At 36.5% G+C, this 27,351-nt stretch overlaps 1 protein-coding gene across 1 annotated transcript in view; it reads right to left on the bottom strand.

Moving 5' to 3' along the window:
• Nse4 (SMC5-SMC6 complex kleisin component Non-SMC element 1) overlaps positions 1-27,351 on the bottom strand; it is a 244,990-nt gene that overhangs the window by 79,331 nt on the left and 138,308 nt on the right. The window contains exon 6 of the mRNA XM_090391177.1: positions 25,341-25,434. Coding sequence (XP_090247303.1) covers positions 25,341-25,434 — 94 coding nt within the window. The remainder of the gene's footprint in view (positions 1-25,340; positions 25,435-27,351) is intronic.

Here is a 27,351-nt window from a genome sequence, read left to right as displayed (position 1 = left end):
GAACTCTAAGGAGTCTAAAGACTCACTGAGAGAAGTCCACACACTTATGCAAAAAAATCATCAAACCATGCTTTAAACCCATTCATAGTTTCCACTCTCAACCAGACTCTCAGGAATGCCTTCCACTCACCAACCACTCTCAAAGAACATGCTCATCACTACCTCGCTCACACCCTTCTTCTATAGCTTCCATGTATCACCTCTTGTTTTATCCTTCTCTTCCTCTACTCTATTAAAAATTTTCTTTATTTAATCTGGTACCAACCCTTCGATTATTACAATTCAAATCATAATCTCCTCTTCTATTCACAAGGCTCTGCAAATTCTCTGAATCTTCTCTTGGACCCTCTTGATGATTTCCTCATTCCCTAAGATTTATGCACAGTGGTTCATAGGCAATCTGTTCAAGGCCTTATACAAGGGAACCATACACTCTTTGCTTCTGCATGTCAAGGTAATCCTCATCATTGCCATAATCCATTGAGATGTTCTCATAACTTCAGCAATGTGAATGAACAATAAGCTTGAAGTCTCTGTGTGCCATCACTCCGAGGTGTACTCTGCAATCTACTCTTGCCTACCTTATTTCAAGACCTTGCACTTCACAACTTTAAAACAACAACTCCACTTTCTTGTCCACTCACCTTTTTTTTTTTATGTGATTCCCACTCACGAAAGGATGTAAGCCCATAGTAACATTAGCACCATGAGAGACTTATGAATTTTTTAAATCCTATTTTTATTAATTTTATTTTTTGTATTTTTTATTTAATTTTTATATATCCCAGAAACACTGTTCTAGAGACCAAACATGGAACTTTTCAGGCAACCTGTTGGCTGGAGAGTGGATATGCTAACTAATCGGCTAACCAGAACAGCAGTCTATTGAGATTCTTCTGTAAGGCCACATCTGCTCTGCTATATATGTCTCCCCAACTTTGCATTATTTTGCAAAATGCTGCACATGTCTGGCTAAGCCTGTCTCCAGTATCATTAACATATGAATGAAACAACAGCAGTCTGAAAACAGACCCTGCTAGTTAGCCTTCTTCTTCTTCTGACATACCACTACCCCAAACACAACCAGCTGATATTCATTTCACAAGCAATCAACTAACCAACTCAATCTATTATCCAATCCATTTCAATCTAGTTACCAGTTTGTTGTGCAGTAATCTATCAAACCTGGGGGAGACCTGACACCTACCAGGTGCGTCCCTCGTGTGGCAGATGAGGGAAACCCCAATGGGTTGCTCCGAATAAAGAATAAGGAGTCATGGACCAAAGGATACAGCAGAGGAGTGGCAAGCCGACTGCATTATTCTGCCATTCAACCCTATGAATCAGGAGTCTCCGCTGTATCAAGAGAATGTTACTGCGTCTGAGGAAACCGATGCGATTGATCCTAGATCACAGGAAGCAATCAAGAAGTTTAGTATGTGGTCAGCCAATAGAATTTCGCATCTCTTAACCTTAAATATAAGGACACTGTTAAAACCAGGGAAAATAAATTTGATGGGAAAAGAACTTGCTAGGATTAAATGGGACATTTTAGGTTTGGCTGAAACCCATTGGACAGGAGAAGGAGTTATAAATCTAAATTCAGGAAAACTATTCTACTCGGGCAGAGAGGACAATATACATAGAGGAGTCGCCATTTTAGTGAATAATAGTCTACAAAATGCAGTCATGGCCATAGAACCACATAGCCCAAGAATGATCGCTATCAGATTAAAAGGTAAAGAAAAAAATGTTCACTTTACAATTATTCAAATCTATGCCCCCGACCAGTCACATGAAGATGAAGAAATCGATACCTTTTATGATAAGTTGCAAGATCTAATAGACAAGACCAATAAGAAAGATATATTAATAGTGATGGGAGATTTTAATGCCAAAATTGGGAAGTTCACCCCAGGCATGGAGGATGTTATGGGCAGGGAGTTGATAACAGAAATGAAAGAGGTGAAAGAATTTTAAAATTTTGTAAAGCAAATAATCTATTTTTCTGTAACACCCTTTTTTTCCATAGACCTTCCCACAAATACACATGGACCTCACCAGATGGTACAACAAAGAACTGTATTGATTACATTCTAATCAAACGCAATTGGAAATCATCAGTGCAAAATGTTAGAACTTTAAAAACTCCAGACTTTGACACTGACCATGAACTGCTAGCAGCAAAAATTAAACTAAAATTCAACTATCGTAAATCATGAGCTCCTATCAACAAAGTGGACCTGTCAAAACTGAAAGGAAATCTATGCAAGATAATTATCAGACACTAATAGGAAATGAGTTTAGAAGATTATCCTATGACAATATAGAAAATACATGGAATCAAGGCAAAAAAATTGTTATAAGTACTGCAAGAAACATACTTGGTACAACATCAAGACCAAATCATGAATGGATAACCCCCTGAAATTCTAAATACTTGAGAAGAAAAAAGAACAGCAAAGCATATATTAAATATAAAAAATACAGAAGAAAATAAACAACATTATAAGAATCTTAAAAACAAAATTGATAAAATGTGCATATCTGCCAAAAATAACTGGTTGGAGGAAAAAGCAAAACTCTGTGAAGAAGCTAATAAAAGAAATGATAATAAAACGGTATGCAAAATTATCAAAGAATTAACTAAGATCTATAAAGATAAACCATTAACAATGAAAGATAAAAACAATCTAGAAACTGGATCAATACAAAATATTAAAATAATTTGGAAGGACTACTATCAAACATTATTTCAAAAAGAACAGGAGGAGGAAGAAAATATAACAGAAAAGATGTATATATGAAAAGGCACCACCCATAACCTCAGCAAAAATTATAAATGCAATAAACAAAATGAAACTTTCAAAAGCTATGGGTAAAGATGAAATATCTATAGAACTATGGAAATATGGTGGCAAGGAAGCCATTAATTTCTTAATGAATTTATTTAATCAAATTCTTTATACTGGAGTAATTCCAACTGACTGGAAAACAGGAATTATTATACCAATTCACAAAAAAAGGAGACAAAAGAATATGTGAAAATTACAGACCCATAACACTTTTAAGTCATAGTTATAAACTATTCATTCGAATTAAAGAAAAGAGAACAGGTGCTTACAGAAAAATTATAGAGGAAAACCAAGCAGGATTCAGGCCACATAGATCCACTATAGACCATATCTTCACCATTAATAATATAGCATAAAAATATTGTGAATACAACCTGCCCATATACTGTTGTTTTATAGATTTTAAGCAAGCCTTTGATTCAGTTAATAGAAACAAATTGATTACTATCCTAAAAAACATCATAAAAATGGATTCTGATATTTTAACATTTATTACAAATTATTATGGAGACACCAAAGCTTTTGTTAAAACAAACAACATTAAAACTGAGAATTTCGGAGTCGAGAAAGGTGTAATGCAGGGATGCCCTCTCTCACCTCAATTCTTTATCCTCTTCCTAGAAGAAGTCTGTAAAACCATAGCCGATGAACCAAGTGTAAAAATCAACGGTACCAACATTAATCACATAAAATACACGGATGATATCATTATTTTAGCAGATTTTAAACCACAGCTAGAAAATACTATTAATATTTTAAATGACTCTTGTAAAACTTATGGTATGAAAATAAATCATTATAAAACAAAAATAATGAAGATAGGTAGAGAAGAAGAAAATATTTCTATAAATCTCGAACATCACCTGCTGGAACAAGTTAATAAATATGTTTATCTTGGCAGTCTTATATCTAGTAAACTCAACAATATGGAAACAGTAAAACACAGGCTAAACCTAGGTTGGACCAACATGAATAAACTAAACAAAATATGGAAAAATAAAAAAAATTCCGACGAGTCTGAAATTAAAATTATATAAAACAATTATTATCCCAACGACTACTTATGCTTCAGAAGTTTGGAGATTAACTCAACAACCAATCATGAAACTTCAAGCATTTGAAATGAAATGCCTCAGAAAAATTAATAATACCCACTGGATGCAACACAAGACTAATGATCAAGTCAGAACAGATTTAAACTTCCCAGATAATATAATAGACACAATCATTAAGCATCAACTGAGGTGGTTTGGTCATATTCAGAGAATGGCCCCTCATAAACTCCCATATTTAGCTCTGAATGGATATATAGGAAGAAAAAGACCTAGAGGCAGACCAAGAAGTACTTGGATAAAGTTGCTGAAAGAACATTCCCATCTACCCAGCTATAGAGTCATGATTGAGATGGCAAAAGATCGCGATAAGTGGAGAACCTTTCTTCTTAGTGGACTCAACCCATTATCAATCGGATGAGATGAGATGATGAATCTATCAAAGGCCTTTGACAGATTGCTGCACAATCCAAAACTTGCAAAATCCAATTAAGTCACTGTATATGCATGCCTATTATCAAATGAATTCATCACCTTGTTATAATACATAAGTAATTGCAAAAATATGACCTCCCTTTAACAAATCTATGATGATTATCAAAGACTATTACTATTATCAGTCCAATTCTGAATCCTATTTCTCGCCAACCTCTCTAATACTGCAAACCCAACCCCTTTGTAAAGTGGAACACTTTTATCCTCTTTCCACTCATCTTTGACTTGTCTGGTTGCAAGACTCATTATAAAGTAATGAGAGTTGCAAGACTCATTATAAAGCAGTAATAGTTGACATACACTCAACTATTACTGCCTTATTAACATCAAGTTTACTTAATTCCTCACATAATTTTTGCTCTCTCTATCAGTCTCTTCTCCACCACATCCTCTGCACAAGCTTCTCATAACGTCGTAATCATGTGGATGCAATACTCTGATAAAATGCTGGGTAAATACTTCAATTATATCCTATGCAGCAGTTACCAATCTGCTAATTTCATCCTCCTATAACCATGAATTTATTCTACTTGCCACATATCAAAAGAAATCACTGGGTTTTTTTTGACTTGACTAACTAATTTCTGCTCATACAGCACTTTTGTTGTTCTTACCAACTGAACCATCTTCTCGTTCTTATCTTTGTACTCTTAATGCAACTGATCATTAACAATTTTCATGTGTTGTGTCCACAGTACCTTCTCTTCTTTCAGATTTAATGCTTGATACAACTATGCATGAAAGTTGGAATACAATAAGACACTGTTGCTGTTAAATCTCTTGATCAGTGCCGAAGCAGCATTTATCTCTTTTTCATTCAACTCCTCTTTCTATGCTATAGTTTCCAGTTGTCTCCTAAGTTTTTCATAATCACCAGCTTGTAGTTCCACATCCAGCCCTTTCTTGCAGATGCTCTCGTATGACTGGCTACAACCATATTTTCCCCAGGTGATCACCTTAAGGTCACTATTGCCAAATGGAGGAAGATTAGCCACTCCATTCACAAACGCATCCTCTGATGATATAATCAGATCTGAGACTCTCAACTCTTGTTACAGATTACCTATAATAATCTGTAACATAGGTAATCTGTAACAGATTACCTATGATAGTTGTCCCTTAAAAACTCAAGAAATTCATTCTCCTTATTCCTTTGGTTCTATCTCTTCATTCCAATCAATATTACTATAATTAAAATCATCCATACTGTAATTAAAATCAATGATCACCCTTCTCTTGCTCACTAGGCCCATTTGTGTACACATTTTTATCTCTACTCTACACATTCCCTAGTTTATACTGTCATCTGCTAATTTCATCCTCCTATAACCATGTTTTATTCTATTTGCCACATATCAAAAGAAATCACTAGGATTTTTCTTGACTTGACTGGCTAATTTCTGCTCATACAACACTCAGCTGTATATAGCATATAATAATATATCAGTACTCATCTAAATATCTCATCCTATCACCCTACAAAATCATACCATACTGCTTTAAACATTTCCCCTCAGAACTCTTAAATTTCGTTCTCTTCTCCAGTTTTTTTTTTTTTTTTTTTTGCTGAACTGTTTTACTTTTAACATAAGTCTCCAATCTATATTGTAAAATACCACTAGCTTGGTGTTTTGGCTAATTTCTCGTTTACCATACAAATCTGTTCAACGAACTTCCTCATCATACAGCCTTACTTATTCCATTAACTCTTTACATATTTAATTGGCCATCTTTGCTAAAAGTTGTGTTAAAAATCTAAAATGTATCCTGTTCATGTTTTCCTGTCAAATTTCAAAAACTGTTTTTTTATTACCAATTTTGTACCAAATTCATCATAGCAATTATTTAATTTACTTAAAGACAAAGCTGGTAGATCTATTTATCATATGATACAAAGACACCATCATCATCTACAGAATAAAGAACTAAGTTTAATATATTACTAAGGAAAGTGATATTAAAGTTCATAAAAATCCAGTCTCAAATGAAGACAGTAGGGGGGGTCCCCATTCTGGAAACATGGGCAGTACATTCAGAAGAAATGACATCACGAACAGATGTAATTTGCAAAGTATTTCAAAAAGCACATGATTAATCACCTGATTTTTTTTTTTTTTTTACTTAACTGCTTTAATTAAACAAGATACTTGGCTAGATGTCAGCTTTAATGGACTGAAAAGGACCAAAGACGATGACAGATTATAATGTTGCTCATAGCATATAACACTGACTTACACTTGATCTAACATGAAACCACTTTCCTCCTCATCATCATATTTCTGACATGTACCCTCAAGGGATGTACAGGATATTATGATAGTACTACACGAAGAACTTACATCATTACTAAGTTCCTATTAACAATTTTCCTCCAAATGTCTTCTAAGGCAATTTTTACTGTATCAATCCACTTATATCTTGGTCTCCTCCTGGTTTTTTTTTTCCTGCCAACCTAGAAGAGAACACTTGTTTTGCTAATCTTTCCTCTCCCAAGATTAGTTCTGCTAACACATTCCTGGATGCTAAGGAATGTGTTAGCAGAAATTAGGACTCTCATATCTGCAGTCTCTAATCTTTGGTCAAGTGTTTTATTTCTGACCCAGCTCTCAGATCCATAAGTTAACATTGGTTTGAACACTGTCATGTATACAGCTAATTTAGTATTTTGACTAATTTCTGTCTTATTCCATATAAATTTATTCAATTGACATCTTTCTGACAAATACCCTCAAGGGATGTATAGGATATTATGATAGTACTACATGAAGAACTTACATCATTACTAAGTTCCTATTAACAATTTTCCTCTAAATGTCTTCTAAGGCAATTTTTACTGTATCAATCCACTTATATCTTGGTCTCCTTCTGGTTTTTTTTCTTGCCAACCTGGAAGAGAACACCTGTTTTGCTAATCTTTCCTCTCCCAAGATTAGTTCTGCTAACACATTCCTGGATGCTAACAATATCAACTTCTCTCCTAATATACTTATTTTTATTATGGCATTGCTATTGATGCCATCTGTTCATGCCCTTAATCTTTCTTAAGCCTCTCATATCTGCAGTCTCTAATCTTTGGTCAAGTGTTTCATTTCTGATCCAGCTCTCAGATCCATAAGTTAACATTGGTTTGAACAATGTCATGTATACAGCTAATTTAGTATTTTGACTAATTTCTGCCTTATTCCATATAAATTTACTCAATTAACATCCTACCATACCAGCTTTGTTGATTCTGTTGTCTATTTCCATATTTAATTTACCATCTTCACTAAAAATCGCACCTAAGTAGCTGAAATGTTTTATAGTTCTATAGGTTCTCCATTCACAATGCAGTTGATATGTTTCTGCCTATTTTCATTATCTTTGTCTTGTTATTGCTAATTTTCGTACCAAATTAACAGGGTATGCTTAAGGGTCAAAGCTGTATAACTGAGAGGAGACCTCCACATAGACAACCAACCAGGGCTTTTGACCTAATGTCCAATCCTCACCTTATCGTGGTGTACCCTGTTAGGTATCTACCTAACATGTACGAAAAATGACTGGCAATTTGAGAATTAGCCAACCAAATTGTATTCTTACGCTTAAACCAGAATATAAAATGATGGTACAACATGACAGAATTTCATGCCGGCTGGGATGTCACCCAGTTCAACAAGGAAACCCCCCTGTTGTTTTCGCCAGGGAACCAGAGTGAACGGCGACAAGTCAGCTACTATCCTAAAACAAATCCTAAAACACGTTTGATGTTTTAAGGATACCTGTGACGTAAAGACTGAATTTACTTTTGTTTACGTGCTTATATTATTCATCCTAAAACACACCCCCATCTCAACATCACTGGAATTCAAGATCAGTACTATCAACATAAGAAGCCTGAATGGCAAAGAAATGGCGCTAGCTGAGGAATTGGTTAAGTAGCAGATCGACATAATAAAAAAAAAAGACAAACAAAAAAAGACAAAAACTGGTGAAATCTTTCTGAGCAATAAATACAAAATGTTATACTCAGGCAATGACAATCAAGAAAAAAAAATGAGTAGCCATAGTATTCAACACTAAATATGAGGCTAACTTCTTGAATGGCAGGCCAAATAAAGTAGAGTGATATGGGCAAATGCCAGAATCGGGAACTGGACAATTATACTTATTTGTGCCTATGGTCCAACAAAAGGTTCTACTAAGGTAGAAGTGGAAGATTTTTTTATGGCTTTAGAGAAAGCAACTGAAAAATGAAAAATAAAAAGTTGGTCCTTGTTGGATGATCTAAATAGCAGAGAAGGAAAAGATTGTGAGATATACAAAAATTTTTTGGGAAAATTTGGAGAAAAGAGCAAAGCTAATAATAATGGCAAATAATTGTTCGATTTCTGCTCAGGACATGGACTAGTTATTACTAACACAATGTTCTGACATAAAAATGTGCACAAATTCACATGAAGAGAAGATGCAAGGAATAAGAAAAGTCTCACTGACTATGTTATTGTTGATAGTGATGTTTTCTTCCTGGTGCACAACACTAGAGTGTACAGAGGATTTGAAATTGGAAGTGATCATCATTCAATCTTGAGCAGGATAAAATTGAATTTCATATTGAAAACAAGAACATGTAAGAAAGTTTTAAAGTGAATAAAAGTTGAGCAGCTCTCAGATGTGAACTATAGACTACGATACACAAACATTATTCAAGAAAAAATGAAAGAGTTTGAGAACAGGAACTAAACCTTGGATATTTAGTGGCAAGCCCTGAAGAAAATATTCATTGATACAGCCAGAGAGGCATGTGGTGAGGTGTTGTCTGCAAGGATAGAAGAATAAGAATTCCATGGTGGACACAGGAAGTTAAAGAGGCAATAAAGGAAAAGAAGAAAACATATTGAAAGTTCTTGGTAAGACTTTGGTAAGAACATAGAAAATAAATATCAAGAAGGTGGCAAAATATCTGGAGGCTGCTGAAAAAGCTCAGAAATGGAGGATAGATTACCATAAAAGGATTTAGAGATGATAAAGGTGGCATTAAAACTGGAGAAAAAGATATCCTTGATGTATGGAGTAATTATTTCAAAAAATGGCTAAATGAAACAAGCAGTGACATCACGGTCACAAATGATGCTGAAGTGGAAAAAGCCATCAATAGCCTGAAATGTGGAAAAAGGCAGCAGGAGTAGATGATATTCTACCTGAAATGGAGGTATAAAAGTCTTGCAGTGGCTGCACACTGCATAGTTTAGAAGGCCTGGACAGAGGGATGAATTCCAGATGTAATAGATATGGTATGAAGATCAGCAATAATTAGGCAAAGATAAGTGAAATAGGCAGAAGCATTGATAATATCAACTGCATTGTGAATGGAGAACCTATAGTACAATTAAAACATTTCAACTACTTCAGCACGATTTTTAGTGGAGATGGTAAATTAAATATAGAAATCATCATCAAATTCCTGACATGTACCCTCAAGGGGTGTACAGGATATGATAGTACTACATGAAAAATTTACATCATTACTAACTTCCTATCTACAATTTTCCTCCAAATCAGTCTGTTACTTGTCAAGACTCCAATACTATCAGATCTTATATTTCTATCGTCTAAGGCACTTTGTACCGTATCAATCCACCTATATCTTGGTCATCCTCTGGGTCGTTTACCTGCCGACCTGGCAGAGAACACTTGCTTTGCTAATCTTTCTTCTCCCATTCTATTTAAGTGACCATACAACCTGAGATTAGCTATGCTAACGCATTCCAGGATGCTGACAATGTCAAGTTCTTTCTTAATATCCTCGTTTTTAATATGATATTTCCATTGATGCCATCTGATCATGCCTCTAATCTTTCTCAGGACTCTCATATCTGTGGTCTCTAGTCTTTGGTCAAGTGTTTTACTTCTGACCCAGCTCTCAGATCCATAAGTTAAAACTGGTTTGAACACAGTCTTCTATACAGCTAATTTAGTGTTCCAACTAATTTCTCTCTTATTTCATATGAATTTATTCAATTGACTGCCTACCATACCAGCTTTGTTGATTCTGTTGTCTATTTCCATATATAAATTACCATCTTCAGAAAAAATCGTGCCAAAGTAGCTGAAATGTTTTACTTGCTCCACAGGTTCCCCGTTAACAACACAGTTTACATTTTCAACAATTCTACCTATTTTCATTGTTGAAAATTTATTTATCACTAGGTTAGACTATAATAGATTTAGTTTAATCCTTTATCCCAGCTCACTGGGATAAAGGATTAAACTAAATCTATTATATACTATTTTCATTGTCTTTGTCTTTTTAATGCTGACCTTCATACCATATCTATTACAACAGTTATTCAATTTAGTCAGGAAATCTTGCAAACTTGTAGTGGATTTATTTAGAAGTATAACATCGTCTGCATAAAGCAAAGATCTGACATTAACATCTCCAATTCTGATATCATGTTTAATATCACTTTACTTCTTAATGTGATCCATATAGATAATGAATAACAGAGGGGATAACGTACATCCTTGTCTCACACCAGATTTAACAATAAACCATCTTCCTGTACTTCCTTCAATTCTAACTGCTGACTTACAACTCAAATAAAGATTAAATTTTGTTTGATATAATGTCCCACTGACACCATATAACTGCAGCGTATTGAATAGCTTCTCTCTTGGCACCTTGTCATATGCCTTTTCGAGATCGACAAAACTTAAATATAGATCTTTGTTATATTCCTATGCTTTCTCAACCATTTGTCATAAAGTGAAGATCTAATCGTGACAGCCTCTATTTGGCCTGAATCCAGCTTGTTCTTCACCAAGCTTTTCTTTCACAATTCTTCTCAACCGTTTCTCAAGTATACTTGCATAAATCTTGCCAGGAACACTCAGTAAGGAAATATCTCTGTAATTCTCACATTCAGTTTTATTTCCCTTTTTATATATGGGTACTATGAGAGCTCTACTCCAATCACTGCGAATTTGACCCTCTGTCCAGGCCTTTTGAACTATGCAGCCACTGTAAGACTTTTATACCACCATACTTCAGCATTTCTGTTCGAATATCATCTACTCCTGGTGCCTTTCCACATTTCAAGCCTTTGATGGCTTTTTCTACTTCAAGTATGGATATGTATTCCTGACTATATGCCTGTTGAGTTTTTTTACAACTGTGCTTTCACTGCTTGTTTCATTTAGCAAGTTTTCGAAGTAATTATTCCATACTTCAAGTATATCTTTTTCTACTGTTTTTCATGTCACATTTATCATCTCTAACTCCTTTACAGCACTCTTTCCTCCATTTCTAAGCTTCTTCAACAACCTCCAGAATATCTTACCACCTTCTTGATATTTATTTTCTATGTTCTTGCCAAAGTCCTCCCATGACTTTTGTTTAGCTAGTTTTACACAGTGTTTTGCTTTCTTACATTTGTCTCTGAATTCTCTAAGAGCAAAAGCTGACTTATTTGCCAGGAACTTTTGATATGCTTTCTTCTTTTCCTTCACTGCCTCTTTAACTTCCTGTGTCCCATATGGAGTTCTGATTTTTCTATCCTTGCAGACAACCTCACCACATGATTCTCTGGCTGAATCAAGGGTTTTTCTTCAAGGCTTGCCACCACTGAATCTCCAATGTTTGGTTGCTGTTCTCAAACTCTTTCATTTTTTGTTCAACAATCTGTGTCTATTTCAGTCTACAGTTCACATCTGAGAGCTGCTCAAATTTTTATTATTATTATTATTATTACGGGTATCTCCATGGAGTCAGTAGACTCATCGCGGGAGACCCAAACTAGCAAAACAATATTTGTCATATCTCTTCTTGAATTCATTTACAGACGAAGAGCTCACAACTAAGTCAGGCAATGAATTCCACTCATTCACCACCCTCCAGGCAAAAAACCTTGTTCTGATACCTTTGTTAACCACACTCTTCTTTAATTTCCAGAGATGACCTCTTGTTCTTCCATCACTATCACACAGCTGAAACATTTCTCCTGCATCAATCCTATAAAAACCTTTTAGTAATTTGAATGTTTCTATCATATTCCCTCTTCTTCGCCTATCAACCAATCTCTGCAATCCACAAGCTCTCAATCTATCAATGTAGGGAGCATTTTTTATATCACTCACCAACTTGGTCACTCTTCTCTGAACCCTCTCCACAGCCTCCTCATCTCCAAGGAATCCAGGTGACCAGACCTGAGCACAGTAATCCAAATGTGGAAGTATCAATGCTTTATAAAGGGGAATAATAACCTCTTTATCTCTGAATGTCAGTGTGTTCCTCAACAACCAAGTAATCCTATGTGCAATCTTGGACACCTTAGCAATGTGTCCTCTGAACTTCATCTCCCTATCTACCAATACCCCTAAGTCCCTAGCCTCATCAATCTCTTGGAGTACCTTTCCATCGATGTAGTACACAGCTGGTAATCTTTTAATCCCAAAATGCATGACTTTACACTTTTCCACATTGAACTGACATCCATTTTCTTTTGCCCATTTTACCAGCTTATTTAAATCCTCCTGCAAACTTTCAACATCAGCTTGATTTTTTATTGCACTACACAACTTTGCATCATCAGCAAACAACTGAATATCTCCCTTTAAGCCATTTCCTATATCATTTACATACAAATTAAACAACATTGGCCCAAGCACAGAGCCCTGAGGCACACCACTGGCCACCTGCCTCATTCTGGACTCGGCTCCTCCATACACCACCTTATGGTATCTCTCCCTGAGCCATTCTCCTATCCATATCACCAATTTATTATCCATTCCCATCTGCTCCAATTTGCGTAACAGTGTTCTATGGGGTATCCTGTCAAAAGCCTTAGCAAAATCCAGAAGTACCACTGTGTAGCCAGTTCCTTTGTCCAACTCAGATGTTATTCTATTATGAATAGTTAATAGATTGCTAAGGCAGGATCTACCTTTAACAAAACCATGTTGGACTCAATAGAGTATCATATCCTGATCCACCCATTCTTGAATTTTGTCTTTAACCAACTTTTCCAATACTTTTACCACTACTCCTGAGATGGTGATTGGTCTGTAATTCAATACCGCAGTTTTAGAGCCACCCTTATGCAAAGGAACCACTTTGCCTAACTTCCACTCCCAAGGGACCATACCAGAGTTCAAACTTAAATTAAATATCCAGGTAAGAGGGGTTGACAATTCATTTGCACATTCACGCAACACCCGAGCTGATATTCCATCTAAGCCTACCGCAGTGTTTGCATTTAAGTTTTGCAATATATTTAATACCTCTGATTCTTTAGCTTCAATTCTCACATTAGGTATTGCTATAGGTATAGAGATATCCTCACTTGGGTGATAGACTTTTGAAAAGTGATCACTCAGTAACTCGACTATTACATCTGATTTTGTCACCTCAATACCATCAGCACCCACTAAGGTTATCCTTCCGAAGTCATTCTTCCTCGCCACATAGCGGAAGAACTCTTTGGGATTACCCTTGATCTCTTTGGCTAAGGTCTTCTCATAATCTGATTTAGCTTTTCTTACTATGCTGGTAACCTTCCTAGCTTGAGCCTTGTACTGCTCATGGGTGTCCTGATCGCCTTTCTCCTTGTAAATTCTCCATAACATTTTCTTTTTTTGCAGTTCAAGCTTGATACTACTGCTCATCCATCTAATGCCTGCCTTGTTTGACCTCCTGACCATGGGGACACAATCTGATATTGCTTTCCTCAGATACCCGCTGATTTTATCCCAAGCACTGCTAACATCTTTTCCTTGCAATATGTTCTGCCATGGGATGGCTGCAAGCTCACTCCGAAGCTTGTTATAATTGCCTAACCTGTAGTTCCGTACATACCCCTTCTTAATAGAAAAATCCACAGATTTTGCAACCTCCCAAGTCAATACCACATGATCGCTTTCACCAACTGGAGGTAACGAGGACACCTTACTTATGCATATAACCTCTGAACCAATAACCAGGTCCAACACTCTCACACCACGTGTCCCTTCAGTTATGTACTGTTTCAAGTAATTATCTCGTAGAAGATGTATGAACTCCATTTCCTTTTTGCTACGTGATAATTCCTCCTTCCACTTGATATCACCATAATTAAAATCCCCCATAATAATCACTAAGCCTTCACTCATTGCACTAAGTTGCTGATGCATGAATTCAATATCTCCTCCCGTACTCCCTGGCCTATAGCAGCATCCAACTGTATATTTGGTTACGTTGGTCACTATTTCGCACCAGACTGCCTCAAATGAACTCTCATTCACATGTCTATCATCATGATATACTACTTTCTTTGGCTGCAACACATCAGCTATCATCAACAGTACTCCTCCTCCTGTTCTATCTTCTCTATCCTCCCTGAAAATACTGTACCCATCACATTCAATTCCAGTGACCACATCTTCTGCTGACAGCCAAGTTTCACTAATGCCTACAACTTTTGGTGAGATTTCACTGACTAATGCCAAAAATTCTTCTCTCTTATTTCGAATGCTTCTAGCATTGGTATACAAAAATTTCAGATTCCCTCTAGATCTTGTAAAGGCTTTAGAACTGATATATAAGTCACTAACTACCGTAGTCCTATGCCGATTTTTATCCCCTCTCTTCTGAAATTCATTCTGCCTATAAGGATCAATAAATACACAATCAGTGCTAAAGTTTCTCTCTCTTACACTCAACCTTTTCAATATTAGTTTCCCTGCCCAATAACTTCAACCTGTTCAGAAAACAATAACTTCTTCAATCGCTTATGTCCTTCCATGTTAAGATGCAGTCCATCTCTAGCTTATAACTGCCTTTTTCCTTCAAACACACTCCAAACATCAACAAACTCCAGACCTCTTTTTCTGCACATTCTTGCAATCATATCATTCATTATCATTGCTCGTCTACTTAACTCGTAATTGTCAAATCGAGGCAGCACACACACTATTCTCCCATTGACACTTTTCCTCTTCACAATATCTAATAATGTTCTTAAATCTTTTCCTACCCGATTTATACTACCTCTCAGGTCATTCGTACCCACCATAACTATTTTATTTGCTTTAAAACTTTCTTACATGTTATTCTTTTCAATATGAAATTCAATTTTATCCTGCTCAAGACTAATCAGTGATTGCTTCCAACTTCAAATCCTCTGTACACTCTGGTGTCCTGCACCAGGGAGAAAACATCACTATCAACAATAACACAGTCAATGAGACTTTTCTTATTCTTATTCCTTGCCTCTTCTCTCCATGTGAATTTGTGCACAATTTTATGTTGGAACATGGTGTTAATAATAACCAGTCCATGTCCTGAGCAGAAATCCAACAGGTATTTGCCATTATTATTAGCTCTGCTCTTTTCTCCAAATTTTCCCAAAATATTTTTGTATGTCTGACAATCATTTCCTACTCTGCTATTTAGATCCCCAACAAGGACCAACTTTTGCTTTTTCATTGTGTCAGTTGTTTTTCTAAAGCATCAAAAAAATTCCCCCACTTTTACCTTAGTAGCTTCTGTGGGACAATAGGCACAAATAAGTCTCATTGTCCAATTCCCCATTCTGATATTTGCCCACATCACTCTACTTGAGACTGCCTGCCATTCAAGAAGAGTAGCCTCGTATTTTGTGTTGAATACTATGGCTATGCTTTCTTTTCCTTGATTTTCTGAATATAACATTTTGTATTTATTGCTCAGAAAGATCTCACCAGTTTTGGTCTTTTTTGTTTCAGTCATCCGAATTATGTTGATCTGGTTCTTATTTAATTCCTCAGCTAGCTCCATTTCTTTGCCATTCAGGCTTCTTATGTTGATAGTATTGATCTTTAACTCTGGTGATGCTGAGTTGGGGTGTGCTTTCAGATTTGTTCCAGTAGCTGACTTTTCGCTGTTTGCCCTGGGTCCCTGGCGAAAAGAACTGGGGCCTTGTTTAGCCGGGCGACGCCCCAGCTGGCATGAAATTTTGTCATGTTGTACCATCATTTTCAATATCGGTTTAAGCCAATAAGAATACAATTTAGTTGGCTAAATCCCAAATTGCCAGCCCATCCTCGTTCGTTCAGTATCCAGGTAGATACCCAACAGGGTGCACCACGAGAAGGTGAGGATTGGACATTAGGTCAGAAGCCCTGGTCGGTTCTCCACATTCCTTTAAAGGCTATGTGGAGGTCTCCTCCCAGTTCAGAATCAACAAAGCTGGTATGGTCAGAAGTCTACTGAATAAATTTATATGGAATAAGAGAGAATTCAACTTCCAGGTATACTCTAGCGAAATGCTGAAATATTTCCCCTCCATCAATCCTATACAATCCTTTTAGTAACTTAAATGTTTTTATCATATCTCCTCTTTTTCACCTGTCAACTAACTTCTGCAGACCACAGGCCTTCAATCTATCCTTATAAGGAACTCAACATTTTCGTTGCTTACCTCTGAATCCTTTCACCACTTTATTCCAAAAAAACTCAGGAGATCAGATCTGAGCACAGTAATTCAGTTGGGACATATCGAGGCCTAACAACCTCCTTATCTCTACTTGTTAGTGTGTTCTTCAACCGCCAGGTAACCTTATGAGCTACCTTAGTAATATGTACTAAACTTCAACAATGTTTGCTACTACCTCTAAATTATTAGATTCATCTATCTCCTGGAGTACAGTCCTGGAAATAATGTACTGTATTTGTAATCTGCTTATCCCAAAATGCATAACTTTACATTTATCTACATTAAACTGATACCCGTTATCATTTACCCACATCGTCAGCCTATTTAAATCATTCAGCAAGCTCTCCACAATGCCTTAATTCACTATTACTCTATTAATTTTGTGTCATAAACAACTGAATATTTCCTTTCATGTTATTTCCTATATCATCATGTACAAATTAAACAATAGTGTTTCTAGCAATGAACCCTGCAGTACACCAGCTTTCTCCTGGATTCTACTCCTCCATATGCTGCTTTTTAACATCTACAGCAGCACACAAATTAATCCAAAACAGCTGAATTTTCATCCAGTTTTTGGATTTTGTTTCAGTTCACAATAATTTTGTGAACGGAATAATTTTATTTTTGGTTAACTATTTTTGGTTTTGGTTTTAGTTCGCTAATTTGGTTGAGTGCTGGGTGTTTCAACTCTCTCTCTATAATATTTACTAATAGTGTGTGCATGTTTAATAGTGTAAACAAGTTGACAATTCATAGTGTTTTCATTTTGTGAAAACACTATGAATTGTGTAGCTATAAAATGGATACATCTCCAAGTATTCATTCAAAAATATGCAATTTTTATCAGCGCACATCATTGACTCAAAGACAAATTGCCAATGAATGCAGTGTTGGTTTGGGCACCACCATTAATGCAATTTTATAGACGTTAAGGGAGATAGGTACCTTTTCTTCTGACAGAAAAGGAAAATTACACTTACTCAAGATCGTTTATTAGTTAGGAAAAGCAAAATGAATCCAAGATTGTCTGCTGTAGACATAAATAGAGACGGCAGCTAGCAGGATTAATGTTTCTGACATGATAGTCTGTCGAAGATTGTTGGAAGCAGCGAGGACTGTCCACAGACCATAAAAATAAACAACTGTTGATGAAGGCTATGCAGAAAAAGAGGATCAAGTGGGCATAAGTGTGCAAAGATTGGACTGTTGAGAAATGGAAGATCATATTCTCAGATGAGAGCCATTTCCTTGTCTAAGGAGAGCAAGTATTCATTTGCAAATCATCGGCTGAGAAGACTTCTCCCACCCACCTCCAACAAGCCTCTAAACACTCAGCAAAAAAGATGATCTAGGGTTGTTTTATACATGATGGTCCAGGATCATCACACCATCAATAGGAACTATACATGATAGTTCCTATTGATGGTATGATGAAAAGTGATTGATACATAAAAATATTGGAGAAAAGAGTGATTCCACAGATCCAGAAAGACAAAGAACTCATCTTGCAACAGGATCTCGCTCCATTCCACTTCAAAAAAAGTGAGAGTTCCTCAAAAATCACAACATCCAATTGTTCAGTGCAAGGTAACTCTCCTGATATTAACCCAACAAAAAATAATTTGTGGACCATACCGAAAAAGAGACTTGGAAAATTAAATTGTGATACAAAGGATACCTTAATAAAATCCATTATAAAAGTGAAAAGCGAAAAACATTCATATTTTATCATGATATGATAAAAATGAATTAAAAAGAATGGATATGATGGAAAATAATTTGATGCGTAGGCTGTAATAGAAGGAATGGACAAGTTTTTGGATGTGTGGAGTGAGTTTGAGGAAAGACTATTTGTATAAGAGGGATGGCCTACATCTGAACGACTTTGGTATTAAGAGTCTTGAAAAACTAATAATGGTACGAGACCTAACACAGAGTCAGGGAAACTAAATTATAAAGGGAAGAATGGTGAGAATGTGAGTGCAAGAGTGGCAATGTTATACAGGGTGTCCCAAAATTCATGCAAGAAGTGATTTTGATAGAAAACACAGGTTTTTAATTAAAAATTGTAATTTCTTATTGATTCATAAAGTATACAGTATAGGGTTATGCATGGAATAGCATATCGGGTAAATGGCCTCCACAGCTTTGCTGGCACATATGCACTCTTTTGTTGAAATTTTCCATGACCGTTTTGCATAAATGAGGCTGAATTTCATTGATACAGTGCTCAATTTCCTCCTTCAAGGTGTGGGTGGTCGTGGGCTTGTTGGCATAAACCTCAGACTTCAAAAAACCCCAAAGAAAAAAGTCCAACAGCGTTAAGTCACATGATCTGGGCGGCCAATTCTGATCACCAAAACGGGAAATTACACGACCAGGAAATGACTCATGCAGTAATTGAATTGTTTCTCGGGCTGTATGGCATGTGGCACCATCTTGTTGAAACCACATGTCATCCAAATCTATATCTTGCAATTTAGGCACAAAAAACTGGATTATCATGTCGCGATAGCGAGCACCATTAATTGTTATTGCCTTACCAGCTGCATTTTCGAAGAAGAATGGACCGATGATGCCTCCAGCCCAAAATCCGCACGTTGTGGATGCATTTGTTTCTCAACAATCACTCGTGGATTTTCTGAACCCCAAATGCGACAATTTTGTCGATTAACGAAGCCATCAAGATGAAAATGAGCCTCATCGCTGAAGATGATTTTGTTCGAAAAATAAGCATCCATTTGTTGTTGTTCCATAATCCATTCAACGAACTCTCTTCGCTGTGTGTGGTCATTTTTAATAACCCTGAACTGTCAGCTGTCATGCTGTCTTTTTTTCTCGTTGGCAACACTTTACCGCACAAATGGCGCTAAATTTAAATCTTGCGTGAATTTTGGGACACCCTGTATAACTGTGTCAACCACAGGAATGGGTTTTATCATAAAAATGTTGATGAGGAGAAAATGAATTCGACTTTCTGTTTGTCTGGGTCGGACCCATCAAATGTGCACAAAGATGTCTACATGTATAAGGCACTAGAGAAGAATAGAGATCTGCAAGTTGTCCAACTGTGTCATGCAGACAGCAGAGAGGAGTATACAAAAGAACATGCAGGTATATTATTATGTCAGTACACGAATGCTAGGAGTATCAGAAACAAAGGGGAGAGGGTAGACTTTGTTGCCTTGGTCAATATGTTGGGACCTCAGATTTTACGCATTAGTGAGACCTGGCTATCAGAATCTGATATACTAACTGGTATCGAGTGTAAAGGCTCCAGTATTTATAGGAAGGATAGAGAGGAGGGGGGCATGCTGCTAATGATATTGGATGACTTGAATCCAGTTACAGTTGAGACCTATGATTGTAGTACTATTACTAACAGTGTTTCATGAGGCAGTGAGTTTGAAGCCATCTGGTGTGAGGTGGAATCTAATAAGATCAATTACATAGTGGGATGGTGTTACAGATCTGGTGGATCGGTTGCTAGTGATGAAGAAATGCATCACCAAGTAGAAAAGATGAGTGTGAAAAGAGTAATAATAATGAGAGACTTTATTTATCCAAATACTGATTGGGTAGCAGCAAAATCTCATGAGAAGAACTAAAATGAATTTATTGAGCTGTTGCGGGAAAACTTCCTCAAGCAGCATATGACAGAAGGAACTCAAGGTCAAATAGTGTCAGAGCATTTCAGTTAAAGACATAACTATTCTGCCTCCGGCTGATGACAGTGATCATGCAGTACTCACTCGGGAAGTGACGGTAAGTTTATGAATGTTCCATTAAGAAAAGGTTACATGCTGAACTACAAAGCAGGAAATTATGACCAACAGAGGAGTATACTGAGTTCAGTGAAATTGGATCAGTTGTTGGATATGGGAAGAACATTGACAGTGCATGGGAAGCATTTAAACAATACTTAAATGATGTGATATCAGAATGTGTCCTAAGAGTTCGAAGTATAAATAGGTAGGAATCAAATGGATGTGTAATCTTATTATGCAAGAGATTCGTACAAAATGGATGATGTGGAAGGAATACCGTGTGCATAAGGATCATGTCTGTTATGATAATTATAAGTAGCAGGCTACAATAATCAACTGTTGTACAGAAAGCAAAGTCTGAGCATGAAAAGAAACTGGCTCTGCATGCTAAAGACAACCCACAAGAATTCTATCAATATGCTGTAAGTAAAAGACAGAATGAATATGAAAGAATAACTCTTCTAAATGCATAATAAAATTAGTTTAATCCTTTATCCAAGTGTGAGCAAACAAAGTTTGCGCCTGAAAGTATCTTCAGGACTGGGGTAAGGTGGTACAACACCAGGACAACTCGTTGCAAAGATGGAGCAAGCTACCAATACTCCTATCTCAGTATCTTCCATAATGCAAAACACATCTCCTTGCGGATATGTATAATGTTATGTAATGTTATGCATTAAGGGAAGGGCCACTACCCAGACTAGTTTTGACCTTTACTGAGGTCTCTTCAGTGGGAGCCAGGCCCAAGTGGAGATACCAGGCAGAAGCATTAGCAGGTCATCTCTACCTATAGGAGTTACCAAATGGTGTGCCACCCTTTTTTAATAAATTACTCTGGATTTGGAGAAAGATGTTGAAAGTTTATTTTTCACTTGGTTAGAGTATAATAAAATTAGTTTAATCCTTTATCCACGTGTGAGCAAACAAAGTTTGCGCCTGAAAGTATCTTCAGGACTGGGGTAAGGTGGTACAACATCAGGGCAACTCGTTGCAAAGGTGGAGCAAGCTACCAACAGGAAGGGCCACTACCCAGACTAGTTTCGACTTTTATTGAGGTCTCTTCAGTGGGAGTCAGGCCCAAGTGGAGATACCAGGCAGAAGCATTAGCAGGTCATCTCTACCTATAGGAGTTGCCAAATGGTGTGCCACCCTTTTTTAATAAATTACTCTGGATTTAGAGAAAGATGTTGAAAGTTTATTTTTCACTTGGTTAGAGTATAATCAAATTAGTTTAATCCTTTATCCAAGTGTGAGCAAACAAAGTTTGCGCCTGAAAGTATCTGCCTGGTATCTCCACTTAGGCCTGGCTCTCACTGAAGAGACCTCAATAAAGGTCGAAACTAGTCTGGGTAGTGGCCCTTCCTGTTGGTATCTTGCTCCACCTTTGCAACGAGTTGCCCTGGTGTTGTACCACTTTACCCCAGTCCTGAAGATACTTTCAGGCGCAAACTTTGTTTGCTCACACTTGGATAAAGGATTAAACTAATTTTATTATACTCTAACCAAGTGAAAAATAAACTTTCAACTTCTAAATGCAGATGTTGTGAGGGTTACAGATGCAGAAGAGGTTGTTCAACTAATGAGCCCATTTTGTTAAAACCTAGTGTACACAACATTGAGCTCACTGCTACCACTTCAATGGATGAAGAAACACAGGTGTATGAGAACAAAGTATTAGAGCTGTCGCACAAACTGAATAAGAATTAAGTAATAGGGACTGATGGGATATCAGCACATGTGCTAAAAGAGTGTTCAGGTGAACTGGCTACTCCTTTGACCAGGCTGTTTAATATGAGTCTCAGAACAGGGAAGATTCTGCAGGAATGGAAAGAATGTATGATAATTCTATTGCATAAGGATGGCGCAAAGACCGATGTATCCAAATATCGACCAATTAGTACTTCAAGACTGGTGGTGAAGATTTAGGAAAAATTGGTTAGGGCTCACATTCGGAAATGGGTTGACAGTGAATCTCTGCTTTGCAATGAACAACATGCATTTACTAAGGGAAGGTCATGTTTTAGCAACTTGCTCACATTCTATAGCAATGTTACCAATGAACTAGACAAGGGGAACCAATCCACCATGATACTTTTGGATTTTGTTAAGGCCTTTGACAGAATACAGGATGGTAGACTGTTACATAAATTGGAGAATATGGGTTTGGATTATAGAATATTAGCTTGGATAAGAGGATGGCCGACTGACAGATACCAAAAAGTGGTATAACAAGGGGATGTGAATCTGCAAGATTTAAGGTAACAAGTGATGTACTACAAAAATCAGTGCTTGGTCCACTATTATTCGATCTGTACATTAATGATACTGGGAGGGATTTCACAAGCGACATAGAGCTATTTGCTAATGATGCAAAGATAGGTAGGGTAGGCAGGAATGCTGCTGATATGCAGTACTTGGAATGATTTGAATAGGTTGGAATTGTGGGCATGGGAAAATGGATGTCAGCTCAATGTCAGTAAATGTAAAGTCATTCACTTTGGCATGATTAGATATCCAATGTTGTATTATATTGGTCGGATTATGCTAGAAGAACCTGATGAGACTAGGGATCTTGGAGTGATGGTAAATAGGAAGTTGAAGTTCAGGGCCACGTAGCAAAGATTGTAAATACAACTTAAAAGATAATTACAATGCTGAAACGACCTTCAACATGTAAAGATAAGGATGTCATTTTGCCTCATTACAAGGCCTTGATAAGAACTCACTTGGACTATTGTGCACAAGTCTGATCTCCTGGTTTCTGTTGTGATTCTAATATAGTGGAGAGAGAGAGAGAGAGAGAGAGTGAGTGCAAAGAGAGCGTTAAAAATGATATTACTATGGTGGAATACTAATTATGAAGACAGATTGAGAATTTTTAGACTACAGACACTAGCAAACAGGAGAAAAGAGGGCTATATGATTGAGACTTACAAACTTCTGAAAGGTTATACAAGATTTCAGTTGATGGAATTTTTCAATTTATGAAGGGTGGGGAAAGGACAAGAGGGCATCCTTGGAAGCTGAGAATGAAAGCTGCTAAGAAGGGGGGGGGGGCTAAATTTTTCCTCTCAGAGGGTGGTGCGTGATTAGAATGGATTGCCATTGGATGTTGTGAATGCAAGCAGTGTGAATGGATTCAAGAATAATGAATTGATAAGTCCCTGACTCCCTGGAGGTCTCTCTTAATAATTACAATAATAATAATATTAGAAACAGAGGAACACATATAAATTATTATGTAAAGTTGGAGTTTAATTTTTGTACTTATTTTGTTGTGAAATTAAAATTTTTCTTTAAAATGTGAGTGTTTGGATTAATTTGTTTGCTTATATCCAGCAGCCACCCTCTTATCCACATAACCAATGTTATATCCATCCCCATTTGTTCTAATGTGTGTAACAGAGTTTCCTGTGGTATTGGTGAAATGCCTTTGCAAAATCTAGCAGAATAAAGGAAATGTAGCCATTTCCTTTATCAAACTCAGCTGTCATTATTATAAAAAGTTAGTAAATTACTAAGGCATGAATGACCCTTCACAAGACAATGTTGCCCCTCAGAGTATCATATTCTTATCCACCCATTCTTGAATTATCTTTTTGACCAATTTTTTCAGCACTTTTACCACAACTCCTGAGATACTGATTAGTCTATAATTTGCTACCACAGTCTCAGAAACTCACTTATGCAAGGGAATCATTTTGCCCTTTTTCCACTCCCTAGGAACTCTATCAGAGCTGAGACTTAAACTGAATAGCCTAGACAGAGGCATTGCCAGTTCCCTTGCACATTCTCCCACAACATGAGCTGATATCCCATCTAATTCCATAGTTGTATTTACATTGAGATTCTACAATATCCTAAGACCTCCAAATCATCCAACTCTGTTACATAAGTCAGCATTAACCTCAGTTGTATGATACATCCTTGCAAATTAAACAGTAGTGGTTCTACCTTTACCTTATGGTCACTCAGTAACTCAACTCTTTTAAATGCTTCTGTCACCTCGTTACCATCAGCACTCATTAAAATTATTCTTTAATAGTCATTCTTCTTCCTATTTACTACATAGTGAAAGAACTGGGGATTTCCTTGGGCCTGCATTCAAGTAACGATGATCATGATGACTGTGATTGATAAGACAGGTGTGAATATCATTTTAGAAATAACTATGCAAACGAAAGTGAGTTAGCCAATTTTATATGAAAGTAGAATATTTCTGCTCTGCCATCAAAAATTTGAGTTTCCTTGCATATCCTGACAAAATGTACAGTCTTGAACACAACTTTGTGACACTACAAATTTTTTGCCTGAATTTCGCTATCTGTTAGGGGAATAAAATAGAAACAATTTCCTACCCTTCTTTAATCAGCCAGTCTGGATGACTGAGTTGTTAGCATATCTGCTCTCTGACTAGTAGCTGTGGGTATGGATGTTTTGTGAATATCTTTAGGTGTTAAATGAATTTCATTGCCTGGTGCGAACCTGCTACCATGTTTACTGGAGGCCTTCAGTAGTTTGGAAAAGTTCTATATTTATTCTCTAAAGCAGGGTTTCCTAATTATGTAACCCTTAGCCTCTCCAAACTAACAGTTAACTATTACAGGCTAGCAGCCTTCATGGATGAACCAAATGCAGTGAAATTGCAATTAAATTATATATGCTAATTATACAAGGTAGATTGCATATAAAATGTAAAAAACATCAACTTATATGGAAGTGCAATTAAATATTTACTTTTTCTCTTGTATAATTCATGTAAAATGCCAAGAATTCGTTCTACTTCTTCTGTAGTTGTATCTCGTTTTGATTCTGCATCTTTAGCTTTTACCTAAAACAAAAATGAAAATGAGATAGGAGCAATAATAAATGTACTTAAAACTCATATATCCTTCCTTAATTTCCAACTTTAATTATTAATATTTTCAATGAAATATCAAAATAAAGTGTAGTGAAACTCTCTGGTATAAAATTTCTAATCAAATTTAGTATACATCTCTACTTCCGTATAACATATATATTTTGTCTCAAGAGCCTCCATAGTTTGATGTGCCCTTTAGTTGGAAAGTCCTGAGTATAAATATCATCTAAGATGTGAAGAGCCTTTATGAGGCCTTTTTTAATGAAGGCAGGTTCAGTCTCACACAGAAACTGGCTTTCTCAGTCTCTGTATGAAAACAGCAGGGATTTCCCTTTCTGAAACTTGATACAAACAATGGCCAACAAACACACAAAATTGACATATAAAACTATGTTAACACCATCATATCAGAGCATTAATCAGATTTCTATGAATTCAAGTTACTTAGCCATGACAAGGCATTAAGTCTAAAATTTAAGGGCAAGATACGAGATATTTTTTCTCACTGACAATATTTCTAGGATAAGAAAAATTATCAACAGTTTATCTACTATCTGTTTAGCAGTAATACATTTTTAACCTTCGTCAACAGGAACATTTGGCATGTGTACATCAATGGCTCTCTCTCCCACTGCTCTAATATTTATGGAATTTTTGATCATAATTGATCCTCCAAACAACAGTCAGTAAGATTTAAACTTCACCACAGGCATGTATGTTTCTGAATGTCTTTAGACATTCAGAAAGATAAATAAATTTTATCACCTGATGTGAGACCACCACTACCCTGCTTATTAACAGGAAGCCTGAAGTGACTTGAAAATGTTCCATGTTTGGTCTTAAGAACGAAGTTTCCAAGAATATATATATATAGTATATTAGCACTCTAGGTTACATAAAGGATATGTAATCAATTCTCAGTAGTACAGTGAAATTGTAGAGATCAAAGGACGTTACTGTGAATTTCCTATAACATACTTTGATGTTAATGGTGCATGTCAGATATATTACAGTAACAGCTGACCAGTGTTTTTAGTTGAAATTGTATTAAAAAACAAACAAACTGGAAACAGACTGCTTAAAAGTAGTCGTTAATATAGTTTTGTTTGTAATTACAAACAAATTACAAAATTTGCTCAATTAAGTTCCACTCATTCACCACTCTCCAAGTAAAAAACCTAGTCCACACAATCTTGCTAATCACTCTTTAACCACTTCCAAGTATGACCCCTTGTTTTCCCTCTACTCCCCATGTATTGAATAATTTTTCTATGTCAATCTTATAGAATCCCTTTAATAACTTATAAGTTTCTATCATATCCCCCTCTCCTCTGTCTGTCAGCTAAACTCTGCAACCCACACACCTTCAATCTATCCTCATAGGGAACATTCTGCAGACCTGTCACCAGCTTGTCACTCATCTCTAAACCCTCTCCACCACCTCCTAATCCCAAGAAATGCAGGTGACCAAATCTGTGCATGGTAGTCAAGATGTGGCTGAATCATAGCCTTATAAAGAGGAATAATAACCTCTCTATCTTTAGTTGTCGATGTGTTCTTCAGCATCCAAGTAATCCTCTGAGCTATTTTGCCAACTCTTGCAATATGGCCTCTGAATTTCAAATCTTTATTCCCATACTGAAGTTAACTGCCTCTGTTTACAAATAGAGTAGCAATGAAGACACTTCACATGTGCAAACTTTTTTTTTGCTCATGCTTGGGTAGCTATTACTATTGCCTTTGTTCTCTATAACAGCTTTTCTCACAAACCACCTCCCCAACATGCTGGCCTTCAGTTCTTCAATCAAAAATCAGTAGTTTCCTTTAACACTTGCCTATACTTGGCACTAGTGTGCCATAGATTCTGTGACCTCTTGTATGCAGGAT

The sequence above is a fragment of the Typopeltis vanoorti genome, chromosome 4, assembly GCF_054136105.1.
Source record: "Typopeltis vanoorti isolate ZY-2024b chromosome 4, IOZ_Tvanoo_1.0, whole genome shotgun sequence".
Taxonomy (NCBI): domain Eukaryota; kingdom Metazoa; phylum Arthropoda; class Arachnida; order Uropygi; family Thelyphonidae; genus Typopeltis; species Typopeltis vanoorti.
Note: the sequence above shows the minus strand (reverse complement) of the source record. Positions and strands in the feature narration are given on the sequence as shown.